Here is a 12,815-nt window from a genome sequence, read left to right as displayed (position 1 = left end):
TTTTAAAGTTTTGTCCACGTGACAAACTTTCTCGTGACATGAATGGAGAGGCAGGCTGTTTTGAGTCTGAACAGAAAAATGCTGGGTCTTGGTGTCTTTTTATTCTTCACGAGCTAAGAGACAAAATAAAAATGCTGCCAACAATTTGCCGGCGACAAAAAAAAATAAAATAAAAGCGCTGGGGTCGTGAAATCCTTAGTTTGTATCACGCAGCCATTAATCAAGCTGCGTGCGAGCCTCAAGCGAGCAAGACAATCTCCACTAAACACTGCCACACATGCAGTGAACAATGGCCTCCTGTCAACGCGCAAAACACGCAGGCTAGCTTAGCTTCCCTCTGTCCACCGCCGCTCTGTCTCACTCGCCCTGGTCCATAATGCAACAGACAGTGCGCCGTCTATTTTCGTCCCACCATGGAGGATCTCTGCTTCCTCTTGTCAAAGTCCCCATTGTGCTGCCTCTAATAGGGTAAGCGGGCCGCAGCCCCCGGGCGCCCTCACAATAGGGCTAAATATACAGGCTGTTCCTCACAGCTGTTTTGCATGTGATGAGAGGATGGAAATAGAAGAGTATTGTATGATGGCGAGTGAGCACCGGGTTAGAGGGGATGAGCGAGGAGGGGGCAAACGAGATGGGGAAGTCTGATAGACCAGGAGACAAACACGTAAACATCACCACAGAAAATTAAGGGGGGGTGGGGGGCAGATCCGCATGGAGACTCGGGAGACTCCTTCCAGGCTTGACAAGCTGCCAGCCTGCCGACCTCTTCAGATGGAGTGCTGCGACAGAAGCGATACATTCACTATTCACTGCTTTCTTGGCCCAGCGTGCAGCGGCTGCAGGAGCCGTGGCGCTCGCAATCGGATGAGGCGGGACTTTGTGCAACTCGGGCTGGATTTTAATTAATTTTTTTGCCCCACGTGAACTCGAATACACATACCGATGATGTCCTCGCTAACAGCTGACAAATTAAAAGGAAGCCCCCCCAGTCCACAAGCTTGGAATAGTTTCTCGGCTATCTTGAGAGGGGGCGGAAACGGAGGACCTACCAGAGACACTTGCAGCAGCCGCACCAGCAGAGGCAGCAAGTGTTGGGTCGGGGCTGTCCGGGGACCTGCGGTGGGGCCTCGATGTGCGCCGCCTGCCTTTTTCTCATCTCCACTCCACTCACACTTCGGGGCTGTAGAACACAAAATACACTTGAAACAACTTGCATTTACTACCTTATCGTGCCCCATTTGAATTGGATGAATCGTTCCGTAAATCCTATTTAAAACATTCAGTTTAAACCGCTGACAGATTTGTGCACTGAACATCCAATCTGATGTTCAAGGATGATTTGCGTGCATGCCGTGTTCCACCTTGGAGACGCCGTGGAGCCCTGCCATGCTCGCCGGGGGGGTTTCCCCTGACATTTCACATGCTTGGAAGGCGGACGTGAGCGAGGCCTTGGGTTAGAAGTGTGTGTGTGTGTGTGTGTGTGTGTGTGTGTGTGTGTGTGTGTGTGTGTGTGTATGTGTGTGTATTGCAGATCGAAGCCAGGGGGGTGTAGAGAGAGAGCCACTTAACCATCACACTGGAGCCTTTCTTTACGGCAGCGAGCACTGCGGGCTAATCTAAATAAAACGCCTCGCTCTAAGAAGTCATTTAAAGTGCCTCAGACAATAACGCACAGTGCAGCCTTGTCACTTGATTTCTTAAACGCCCAACGAGCGAGGTAGCCAGCTGGCGGGCTGGCTGGCTGCGAGTTAAACGGACCTGGGAAAGCCTGCTCGCGCTGCTGAGCGAACGGCGCTCTCGCACAGCCAGCCTGTTACATCACAACTCCTGACATTCATCTCATAGGGGAGGTGGAATTGTAGCCGAATGCAATCAAAGTTGCAGCCCCAGAAAGAAAAAAGAAAAAAAAAAAGAGTGCCTACCTGCTCATATCAAACCCGTCATTAACACCTCGGATATGAAAAAGAGCAGCAGAGAGGTTCGCAAATCTATTCCTGGCGCAGCATCTCGTCTCCCGCGTCCCGCTCCAGCTGGTCTGCATATGGACATAGGACGGACGGGAAACTAAGGCGACGGGCTGTGTGATATGCAAATGACATCGCCTGACCACTGGAAAGTGCATCGGTTATTCGGCAACCAGGCAACCGAAATAAAACCGGATGCAAACGAGAGCGGGCCGCAGCTTTGTTGTGAAAGCTGGAGAGGCGAGGCTGCTTTGACAGCACTGCTTAGCGCCGCCGTCTTGAAAATACAAATTGGGCCGCCGGAGCACAAAAGGGACACTTGTGGGAGGTTGGTGAAGCTCTCAAAAGGTAGACAGATGACAGTTCTTGACATTTCAACCAGATCGGTTTCTGAAAATCTGGACTTGACTCGAAAGAGTGTTTTCCAGCCACATCTTACCATGAATTAGTGAGTTGTTGAAAGCAGGTCAGACTGAGTGTTCATGGCGTGAGGTAATCGGTTGCCAGACGATAGCGGGGCCGCTCGGCGGAGGGGCCGATAGTGGCTAATGGACTGCCTCGGTAGCTGGCGGGAGGCTCGGGGCAAGGCCAGGTGGTCCTTTTTTACCGACGGCAGCAGCGCTTAGTGTTTTCACCATCCCTGACCGGAGACGCTCGTGGAAATCTCCGCTCAGCTCACAACCGCGCCTTCCGTTTCTTCTCTCGCCCTCTGGGCTTCCTCCAATCTCAGCCAATGGGTCGTTTGTGGACTTGAAAGTACAGCATCTGGAGGGGGGGGGGGGGGGGGGGGGGGCAAAACACGTGAGCTAAATCACATTTGCCAATCAATACGCTTATCGGACTAGGCAATCAAAGACAGTATGATTGAGACTTGCACCCAGATTGATGGTTTGCGACTACGCTAATGGTAACATCTGACATAAGTGGAAAAGAAACTCTCGCGAAAAAGAGGACAAAACGAAAATGCTTTTTTTTTTGTTGTGGACCATTTTATAATCTTTGTCAGAGGGCCGTTAAGACAGTGAAACCAAATAAATGTTTTTTTTCTTTTTATCTCATTGCATTACAGATACACAACATATTAATGGATTACTCGCTCCGAAATCACAAATGAAGGCTTTTCAACTATTGTTTAAGTTATTGTAAAAAAATAAAATGAGAAGGCTTGGATTGAATGGCAATAGCCGCATATTTCAAATTATCATTGCCTAAAGTTAAGCGCTTTGGACCAGCAAAACAAATTACACAGTGTGAAGGAAGCGTTGTAAAGCTTACGCTTCCGGCAAGTTTATCAGCGTAGTTTATTGTCACTCTGCTTATTTTCTGCTATTCACGAGTGTTTCTGAAAACAAATAGGAACTTTCTGTCTAAGAAGACGTCCACTGTTAATCGACACTGCAAAAAAAAAAAAAAAAAAACATGCTAAGGACTGTGAGTGAATTTTTAATGAGCTCGCATATTGAAGCTTTACTGAGCTGAGCGCTCCACAACAAACATCAGAATCCAAGCAAACTTTTTTTTTTTAAAAGGACATCATGAAAAATAACCCAGGCCGACTTTCGCTGCTGTAGCCAAACACCCGAGCCACAGTCAGTCATGCCATTTTGCTGCATTTTCTCCCCGGAAAGGAAACTGACTAAGCGTGAAACGGCCTCCCAGCCTGCCTCCCCGGCGTGTTGATTTGGGAAATTGTCTTTTTCAACACGATCCGACATAGACTGGGGAAAGGGAAGAGACATTTGTTTGAATGTTTAGCAGTATTGTGGGACAAATTTGTTTTTTTTAAATATTTTTAGCCTGCATTGACTTAGACATCTTTTGTCCTCAAACTGCTTCTTTCTGCCTGCCATCACATGACACAACATGCCAGCCAGATACTGTTGCGACTGCAACCATTCCTTCTGAACTTTTAACCAAAAAATACAAGTCCTCCTTGTATGCCTAAACGGCCCATGACGAAGGATTTTGCATAGCCTGCATGGGGGGAGAAAAAAAAAAAAAAAAAAGCTTTTTTTTTTCTTTGCGCATGGCAAAGGTTTCCAAGAGGTAGACAGGCCACAAGCGACATCCTTCCTAAAATAAAAGATTGTCTGACAGGAACTATGTTTCACACTGTAATGTATGGCTTGCCAAATTTAGGCCCGACGCCCTAAAAGTGGAGGTTTGTGTCCACGCAATTTCCTCGGAACCCGTCATTTGATTTTCAAAATGCCCATCCCAAACACAACCGGCATTTTGACAGATAGTCATTTTCAGTCTAATTTGGTCATGTTGCTCCATAGAGATTACTTTGTGGCAGTATTGTGTATTTATGAGCCTCAAGTAAATTGCAGAAGGCAATAAGTAACTGAGCATGATTAAAACCTTAAGTGGGGAAGTCTGGTGACACACAAAAACGGAGATGGTGCTCTCGTTTGTTAAACCAAGGAGCTGAAAATAATGGTTCTTTGCACTAGAAAAAAGTCTTGTAGGTTGATATGTTGCATCTGCCTCAAGGCCCCCCATCTGCCGCTTTTCTCCTGAACCTGCTCTCATCGGGGAACTCCAACTCCTATTACTATTAGCTCCACTGGCTAGCCGCTGCTGCGAACCCACCCGAGCGCAGCCGCCAGCCGAGCACAAACGCAGTCAGGGAAGGCGACGACGGTCCTTATTCAAACGACAGCACTATCGCTGTCGCTCGCAAGCCACCCAAGAGTCGCTATCTTCGGAGGGAGCCGCGCTAGCTGCCATGCTAATCATCAAGCTAGCTTCTTCTCCTCCTCCGCTGCCGCCGCCGAAGCCGCCGCCGCCGCGGCCGGTGAGTGTGCCCCCGGATTCGCAGCGCGCCCAAATCAAGCGTCGTCTTACCGCTTTGTGTCAGACTGTCAGTGTCCCAGGGTGGTGGGTGCGCACGCCACGGTGTCTCGACGCCTCTCGGAGGGCATCGTTAATGTGGATTCGGCCGCGGAACGTCCATCCCCGCCGTTTTTCCGTCCATCCGCCCCACTTCAGCACCGAACGCCGCCGAGCCCCTGGATGCACTGCGCATGCGCGCTGCTCTCTGCCTCTGCAGCCCATCATCAGGAGGGCTCGTCCCAGATGTTTCGGACCGGTACCCTTGCACTCAAATAGGATGGATGAGGGTTACAATGATTTTAAAATAGTCCATGACCATGACATTTAACTCAAGTCGCACCAGCGGGTTCACATATAGAATGGATGAATGATTGAATGAATATCTAAATAACCCAAATATTTAAATTAAATATTGAATTGTGAAATACCACTAAACAAGCAAAGGACATCAATTCCTTGCAGAAGTCCTTAAAAAGATGATTGTATGTTTCATATTTGCCTTCCTCAACATTTCCTGTGCTTCACAACTCACGGTCCATTGCAATTTATATATAGCAAGACAAAATGAACTCCAACTATGATGCGACTAAGCAGTCAAGCTGTTCATTCATCAGTTTTTTTTATTTTTATTTTTATTCTGGTTGTTCTCTGCCGTAGCACAAGGGGGCGCTAACGCTCTTTATCCATTTCAAGCACACGCATAAGCACATCTATCATGCTATATTTGAATGCACGTACTGCACTTGTGCAGAAATATCCACTTGTATGGCAACCATAAACTATCATTGTCACCGTCCCCCTCCCAAAAACACGATCATCAACAAATTTGAAGCCAACAATTTACATACAAAAACAAGCGGCGAGGATTGATTTTGCTACATTTTTTTTTTTAAAGTACAAGGAGGTGTCAAGTCTCTTGGCAGAGGGTACCCAGGGTGCAGATGGTGAAAAGGTCACAATACAACATCTGAGTTGATATATGATCTGGTTCTGCCTCATTAATAGGGAGTTAAAGTCGACTCGCACAGCGTTTCTTGTCTTTTCATGTGATGGAAGGTTGCGTATGAAAAGGTCAAGAGATCCCAAATACTCTCAAAAGGAACCTCCAGATTCACCTATTCATATTTTACGATTTATTTTACGGTATTTTTGTTACTGGGGACGAAGGAGTTTCAACCCCCCCCACACACACGCACACTTCTAGATAAACTACACCAACTTTTGAAGGCTCAAATAAAGATGTACTGCAAGGTCTTGTGCGCATTTAATTTGAATTTCTCTCCAGGACACCAAATGTAATCTATAGTGTAAACTGGAGCTGAGTAAGCCCCCAAAGACTTATTCTTACTAACGTAGGCACACAGACAGGCGGCCCTTTTTCATGAAAAGCCAATTTTTCTCCCCGAGTGGCTTTTTCCATCATCATAACACATTCTTTATGTCTGGCGCCAAAGTGCATGTGACTGATGCTGATGGCGTCGGGGAGGTGAATGACAAATACCACTGATAAATAGACAAGATGGAGCCACTAATCATCCTTAATCGTCTCGCTGGTCTGCAACAAAGAGATTGTACGGGCATTAGAACATTTGCAAGTACATAGTGATCAATAATATTTGTGTGTGGCTTCTATTCTACTTTTCCTTTTATCATTGTTGTAGTATCGTTTACAAGAGTAGTTAACTGTTTTTCTGAAAAGGATCATGTATTCTTATTTTTCAGTACCTAATACAAAACAGACCATTGGGCTTGGCTAGCATTGAGGATTGTGCCCCACAAATTTTGCCCAGCAACAAGTGACTGAGGGAAAGAAAAAAAAAAAAGACATTACAACTGTGATTTACATCGCTGCGTATACTAAATAATCAAAATATTTTTGTTATAATTGAAGTTACCCTGTATGGGCTACATTAAAAAAACACACATTTATTTTTGCTAAAAATTTAAATAATTTAAAAAAATCTGGTGAGTGCAGTCTGAAATTTCTGGCATTTCTGAATAAATGTAAGATTTTTGACTCATTTAGAAGTGACCTCCAGCAGTGGGCTGTTTAATTGATAATGTTTTTGACATTATGGCTTTTCTCAATCATGCCTACGCTAAAAGGAATAAAAAGAGGAAAAGAAAAAAAAAAAGTGAATGAGTCAATCGTTGAATCTGCAGCAGATTCAATTGAGGGACTTCAGAGTTCAGTCAGTGTAATGGAGGACCGTCAAAGGTCTCCACGGAAACGGCGGTGGAACGGGGAACATACAATTGGCAGCCAGCACGATACATACTTTTGTAAAAGAGCAGTTTGGAAGCGTTATTCATCTTTTCACTTGGCCTTTGAAAAACCTTATTAAAAAAAACCACATTATAATATCCCCAAAAATCGCTCCCACAGCTTCTCCGGGGACTTATTGGCTCTCAAACAAAGAGTGAGTACAATATTTACAGGCAGAGATTACCTCAATAACAAAAGAGTCAGTGTTGTTTCTGGCCAACTCAAAGGCAAACCTTTGCTGTGTTCGTATAACACGAGTCTACTGCGGCACGATGGGAAGGAATAATTCGCTTCCAGGCATACAAGTGCATTTAGCGCATGACATAATGTATTGTGGCCGAAGAGCCGAAAGGAAAAGGCTCCAAAACACACTATAAAAGCACACAAAAATCAATTAGAAAAGGCACATTTGCTCGAAATGATTCACACTAAAAACATCACTTGAAAAAGGATTTCCTTTTTTGTTGAATCGAAAAACCTCAAGCTAGCAACCAATGCTAGCGAACCCCAACTTGGTCCTATCTGGAGACAAGCACATATCAAACTTTTATCTTCCTCTAAAAACACATCCACATAGTATATGTATATCAATATCATAGATATTTTAATTTCATTGTGAAAGACACAATGTCCACAACGGACGTGGAGATACCAGGTTATCACTGGACTATTCTGAAAAGAATTGCTGCTATGGGAACATTTATTCTCATCTCTCCGGGGCTCGCCATTGTTTACGAAACTCGCTTCCCTCTTGAGTGACTCCCAACTGTGCCTGGCACAATTTCCATGCGGCTCAGAAGAAAAATATTGATTACTTTATGAGATTACACATGCCTTGAGCAGTCTAGCAAAACCACATTGTTACATTTGAGCTCATCGGAGGAAAAGATAGCAAAGCCAAAGTGACATTCTTATCGAATCCCGCAGCAGTGCTCCGCAAGTTTGACATTTTGCAAATTATTGACTGACGACAAACCCGGAAAAACACAAAAGAAGAAATATCGGCGTTATTAAAGCAAAAGTTTCCCGGCTGCAAAATGTCAACTTGTCGAGAACTCACAAGTGGGAGACAGAACAGGGAGACGACATACAATTATCTGTCACGTAACAAAAGTCTTGGGGGTTGGCTGGTGCTGACTGCATTTAAAGATCTCCACAGAAAAAAAATGTCTGTGGGTGGAAAAGCAAGTGATTGTGAAGCTGCGAGAAGATCTTCACCTAACTCGAAAAGTGATGACTGAGCAAGACAGTGAAGTCAGTGGCTTCACTGTTCGAATACTTTTGCATGGGAGCTGTTGTGTCTTTTTCCCTAAAGAATTGGCATCAGTGTTCCAATTCTTTTGGAAGTAAGTACACAGCGTCTTTTGCCCGAGAGAAGGACACTGGAAGGATTTTCAGTCTGACGGAAAATTGATGAGGCAAAACACGAGCGTCCCCTCCCCCCTTGGGGGCATCGTTGGCTTCCGTGCGGCCGCTTGTCAAGACCATTGTTTGTAATATTCATGGCACTCCATTGGGAGAGGGCGCGTTCGGAATGGCATCCACGGTTAAATAATTCAGCTCCGCTTGACATTCATCCGCCGTCAACTCCCCGAAAGACGCGCGGCAGTCAATCCGGTTGTGATTGTATTTTTTAAAATATGAAATAAAATGTTAGTGTATTTTCCATCTTTTTTTTTTTTCCTTTTTCATCGCATTACAACTGCTCTTACACAGTATGATTCATATTTATTATATTTACAGCATGAGGTCTTTTGGATTTCCCTTATCTGCTCGCCCATTTTTTTTTTTTTTTTTTCATTTCAAGTAAGCTTCTCCACTTTTTTCCCTTCTCCATTCAGCGCTAAAGCCGATAATGCGGGCCTTGACCTTGATTTTCAATGAGATTCAGCCGTTTGTGCAATAATAGCGTGAACGTGGCCTATAGCTGCACTTTTCTCATCCGCTGGCTCAAACAATTCAGAGTGATGAGTTCTTGTACCCTTTTTGGAGGAGGGCCTTTTCAAGCGTGGTCTACTTGTAATAACCATGCCAACCAAATTTCATGTTACATTTGAAAAATGAATCAAAAGTACTCACCAATGCTCGTGATGTCCGCAAAACCTCACATGAGGAACTTTCCTTCACGTGGCTCTCACTTCTCTTTTAAGCCTCCTCCACTTGAGAAGCTTCTCCTGTCTGTAATTAAAGACGGCTAATTAAAAGCGTTCCCACGTGCCCACTCGGCGCTGTGACGGCGTGATGGACCGGCGGGAGCCCACGCCAGACGGGAGCCGCAATCACGAGTTCATTTAGTTGATGGCAGGTTAAGAAATGACGCTGTAAAGTAAATACCTAGCAATTGGAGAGCTGCTATTTAAAAAATACTCAAGAAGGAACAAGCTGGTATTTGACACTGCGGGGTGTCCCTGGAGTACATTCCCCAAAGACTTGCAATCATAAATGTACTCCAGTTACACTCAATCAATCTCCCACAAAAAAAAAACGTCAAAAGGTAATAATGAATCTTTTTTTTTTAGGTACTCATTACTATTTCACTGCTGGCGGAAAGATTTTGTCCTTACTGGTTAACAAGGCAGACTCAGTTGATTCATTTGCTCACGCGCTCGAGTCAATGAATTTACCTCAGACTCAGACGATTCGATTGACTGGCTCAAGCGAGGTGACTGCCGGAAACACTTGACTCAGATGAATCGTTTGAATCGATTCATTGAGTAAGCAGACTCCAAAACAAACAAACAAAAAAGATCCGGTTGAGTCACATGAAGTAGTTAACGTGAGTGGACTGCAAACTGACTCAAGTGAACCAGATGTGACCCAAAGACAGAAAAAGAAATCAAAAAAATCTTGGACTTCCATCTGAATCCCACTTTATGAAATAAGAACTCCAATGATGGAATAAATTAGCAGAGGCACTTCACTTTGTTTTGGACGCCAATTGTCAGTTTGCTTCACTCAAGTGTGTGACTAATTCTGCAGCCTGACAACAATGGCGCTGCAAATGGGCTCCTCTATCATCATCACTGTTGAATGCCAACAAAACAAATGGCAAATTTGGCATAAAAAAATGAGTTAGTTTTTATTCCGTTTGGACTTTTGTTTTGAATTTTTGGGGGTAGATAATAAACGCAATAAAGTCATAATATAATATCCTTGCTTTTATGCAATTCACATCATTCCCAATTATATTGCCATATGACCACAATCCTTTTTTTTTTTAAAGACTTTTACTTTGGAATCGGTTTGCCCTTATCAGATGAAAAGTGGATTTAATCACGTCATAAATGAAAAGGCAGGAGTGGAACATGCTGATATTAATTAAGAGCGTCCTTGGTGCTCGGCGGCCACAACACACACAAAGCTCCCTAAGGTCAGTCAAGAAAAGCCATTAAGACAGAACGCAGGCCACGGAGTCTTATTTTGTGTGTGTGTGTGTGTGTGTGCGCTCAATCACAGGAAATGGAAAAAAACGAGGTAAATTTGATGCTCAACAGATTTTCCATTTCATCGGCTATATAAATAAGATATTAGTGATTAAGGGCAACAATAATGGCACATCTTCCTGGAGGAGGAGAATGAAACAGACATTGAAATTACTGTCAAACCTTTTACGCCTTCGCATACATCGTCATCATCGGCCATTTACTGGATATGACACAGCAGTCGTGTGGTAATTAATTTTGTTGAAGTTGGGGCCATGATATGTGTTAGCGAGATGTAAATGTACACATTTGAACGAATCTGTCAGGTGCATTCATTTACTCCATCCGGTTCTTGTCGTCTCAACATGTTTATGTGGTTTTCACGTGTTCTTTTTTTGCCCATATTATGAAATAGCTGCACACATTCGCACACGCACTTCCTCAACTAAGAGCTTATTCATCATATTGAATGAATATAAACATTTTCTTTTGTGTACTTATGGGCGACGTTGACAAAATGCGGCAAGGCGGAATTGCAAGTGATGCATGTGTGTGTTTGCCTTTGTGCGCACATCCGTGCAAGTGCTATTAGCACGGAACATGTGGCTTGAATATTTTCCGACGCGTTGAGTCATTCGTCACAAACTGCTGTTTTGTCTTTATCCAGAAGCCGAGCATTCCGTATTGATGTCAAAGGAACATATTCTTGCTGATGTTATTATTGCTTTATACACTCACACACATACGTATGTATATATATATATATATATATATATATATATATATATATATATATATATATATATATATATATATATATATATATACAATTCGACTATATTCGATATATATATAAATATATATATAGTCTCGTCTGGATTAGCATTGATATTAGCATTATGCTTTAATCTCATTAGCACAACCATGATGTGTAATATTTTTGATGTATGAGTAAGCTGTATTGAAGACATGATAATGAAAAAAGGTATTAATGTTGGCCTTGACATTATAACCAGGTTTTATTAGCATGTAATAAATTCATATTTGTAGAAGCCTTTTCAATAGCTGAAAAAAAACAAAAATTAGGTGGTGATTAATTGGCTTATGGAACAGGCTGTTTCGTTCTAACAATTATGAAATATGTCTGTGGGATATAATTAACACTGATTTTCCATCACTGTGGTAAATTACACAGTGCATTGATAGCAATCACGACCACATTAAATGCGGAGTGAGAGAGGAACCTGTGCCAGGATGACAAAGGATATTTTTGTTTTCCTCAACAGCAACAATGAGGTGTATTTTTGTGGGTGTTAGTGGACTATGCACAAGAATGTCAAAATACATTTCTGTTTTTTTATATATATTTTTGGGAGTACTACAAAAATCTGTCAATCTTTACTGTTGAGGTGAAATTTGGACGATTTGGACAATTTCAAATGTAAAAAACAAAAAGGCGTCTAAACAATGAACCGATCATTAAAAATAATTAGCGATTAATTTGATGATCACATCCTAAATCAACATCAACTACTCGATAAAAAAACGATTGTGACCATAAAATGTGACATCGGCGAAGGGAAACGATTCACCTAAGCTCTTTTTCTCACACTCAATTCGACAAACTGGATTTAGTATTTACTGATTTATTGTCAGTCAGATAATGATCTTAATCACAGCATACTGGCATAACAGCATGCTATTGTGACGAGTTAACAAGCATCGTGCTACATAGCACACACATTACAATGATTACCTGTGGAGCACACGTTGCAATTATTAAAGGAGGCGTCGCCACGGCAACAGGGGATGGAAAAACTCCACTTGATCCAAATGACATTGCTGTGATTTCTCTTTTTGCCCTAAAATGAGAAATCGGTTCATAATGAATATAGCTCATCGTAAATAAGCATAACAGCTGACGCTCGGTGTCCTTCTCTTTGATTAAAAGCTCTAAATCTGCTCAAAATCACCCAACCACGACAGGACAAGGAGCTCATCCTTCCCACTAAGCGGAACCTCTCGCTCCGAGGCATCAATAAATCAAGCAGCTAGCTTCTGAAAGTTATTTATTAGCTCCAATCCCATGAGTCAATCTTTGCTTCTTTTTTTTTTTTAAATGGTGAAAATCGAAATCTGAAAAGGTCCTCGGTTCTTGTTCACTGTATTTACGTTCAAATATATTTGCTGGTCAAAAATATTTTTGAGAGCTCTTTTACTGTAACATTTCATTGTGTTTCCAAATATTCTTTTCATCATTTTCATTCTGAGTGTAAAAGCCTAACCAATACTTGCAATTGTATTTCCACCCTAACAGGCTCCTTT

The 12,815-nt window shown here is 42.9% G+C and overlaps 1 protein-coding gene across 8 annotated transcripts in view; it reads right to left on the bottom strand.

Annotated features, from left to right (window-relative positions):
* rgs17 (regulator of G protein signaling 17) overlaps nt 1–12,815 on the bottom strand; it is a 30,549-nt gene that overhangs the window by 4,679 nt on the left and 13,055 nt on the right. For 4 of the 8 annotated variants that reach the window (XR_015067457.1, XM_085922713.1, XM_085922712.1 and 1 more), the window contains 5 exons: nt 12,247–12,352; nt 9,148–9,246; nt 4,815–5,069; nt 2,404–2,729; nt 1,050–1,180 (listed from right to left, as the gene is read on the bottom strand). Coding sequence is in view for 7 of the 8 variants with exons in the window: in XM_085922713.1 (XP_085778839.1) it covers nt 1,050–1,180; nt 2,404–2,406 (134 nt within the window). In the remaining variant the exon portion in view is untranslated. The remainder of the gene's footprint in view (nt 1–1,049; nt 1,181–2,403; nt 2,730–4,814; nt 5,070–9,147; nt 9,247–12,246; nt 12,353–12,815) is intronic. The other 4 variants (XM_085922714.1, XM_085922716.1, XM_085922715.1 and 1 more) reach the window with 4 other exon arrangements.

This window comes from Syngnathus leptorhynchus, chromosome 10 (genome assembly GCF_054491065.1).
Source record: "Syngnathus leptorhynchus isolate UIUO chromosome 10, UIUO_Slep, whole genome shotgun sequence".
In the NCBI taxonomy this organism is placed as follows: domain Eukaryota; kingdom Metazoa; phylum Chordata; class Actinopteri; order Syngnathiformes; family Syngnathidae; genus Syngnathus; species Syngnathus leptorhynchus.
The sequence above is the reverse complement of the archived record's forward strand: the minus strand, read 5'-3'. Positions and strand labels throughout refer to the sequence as shown.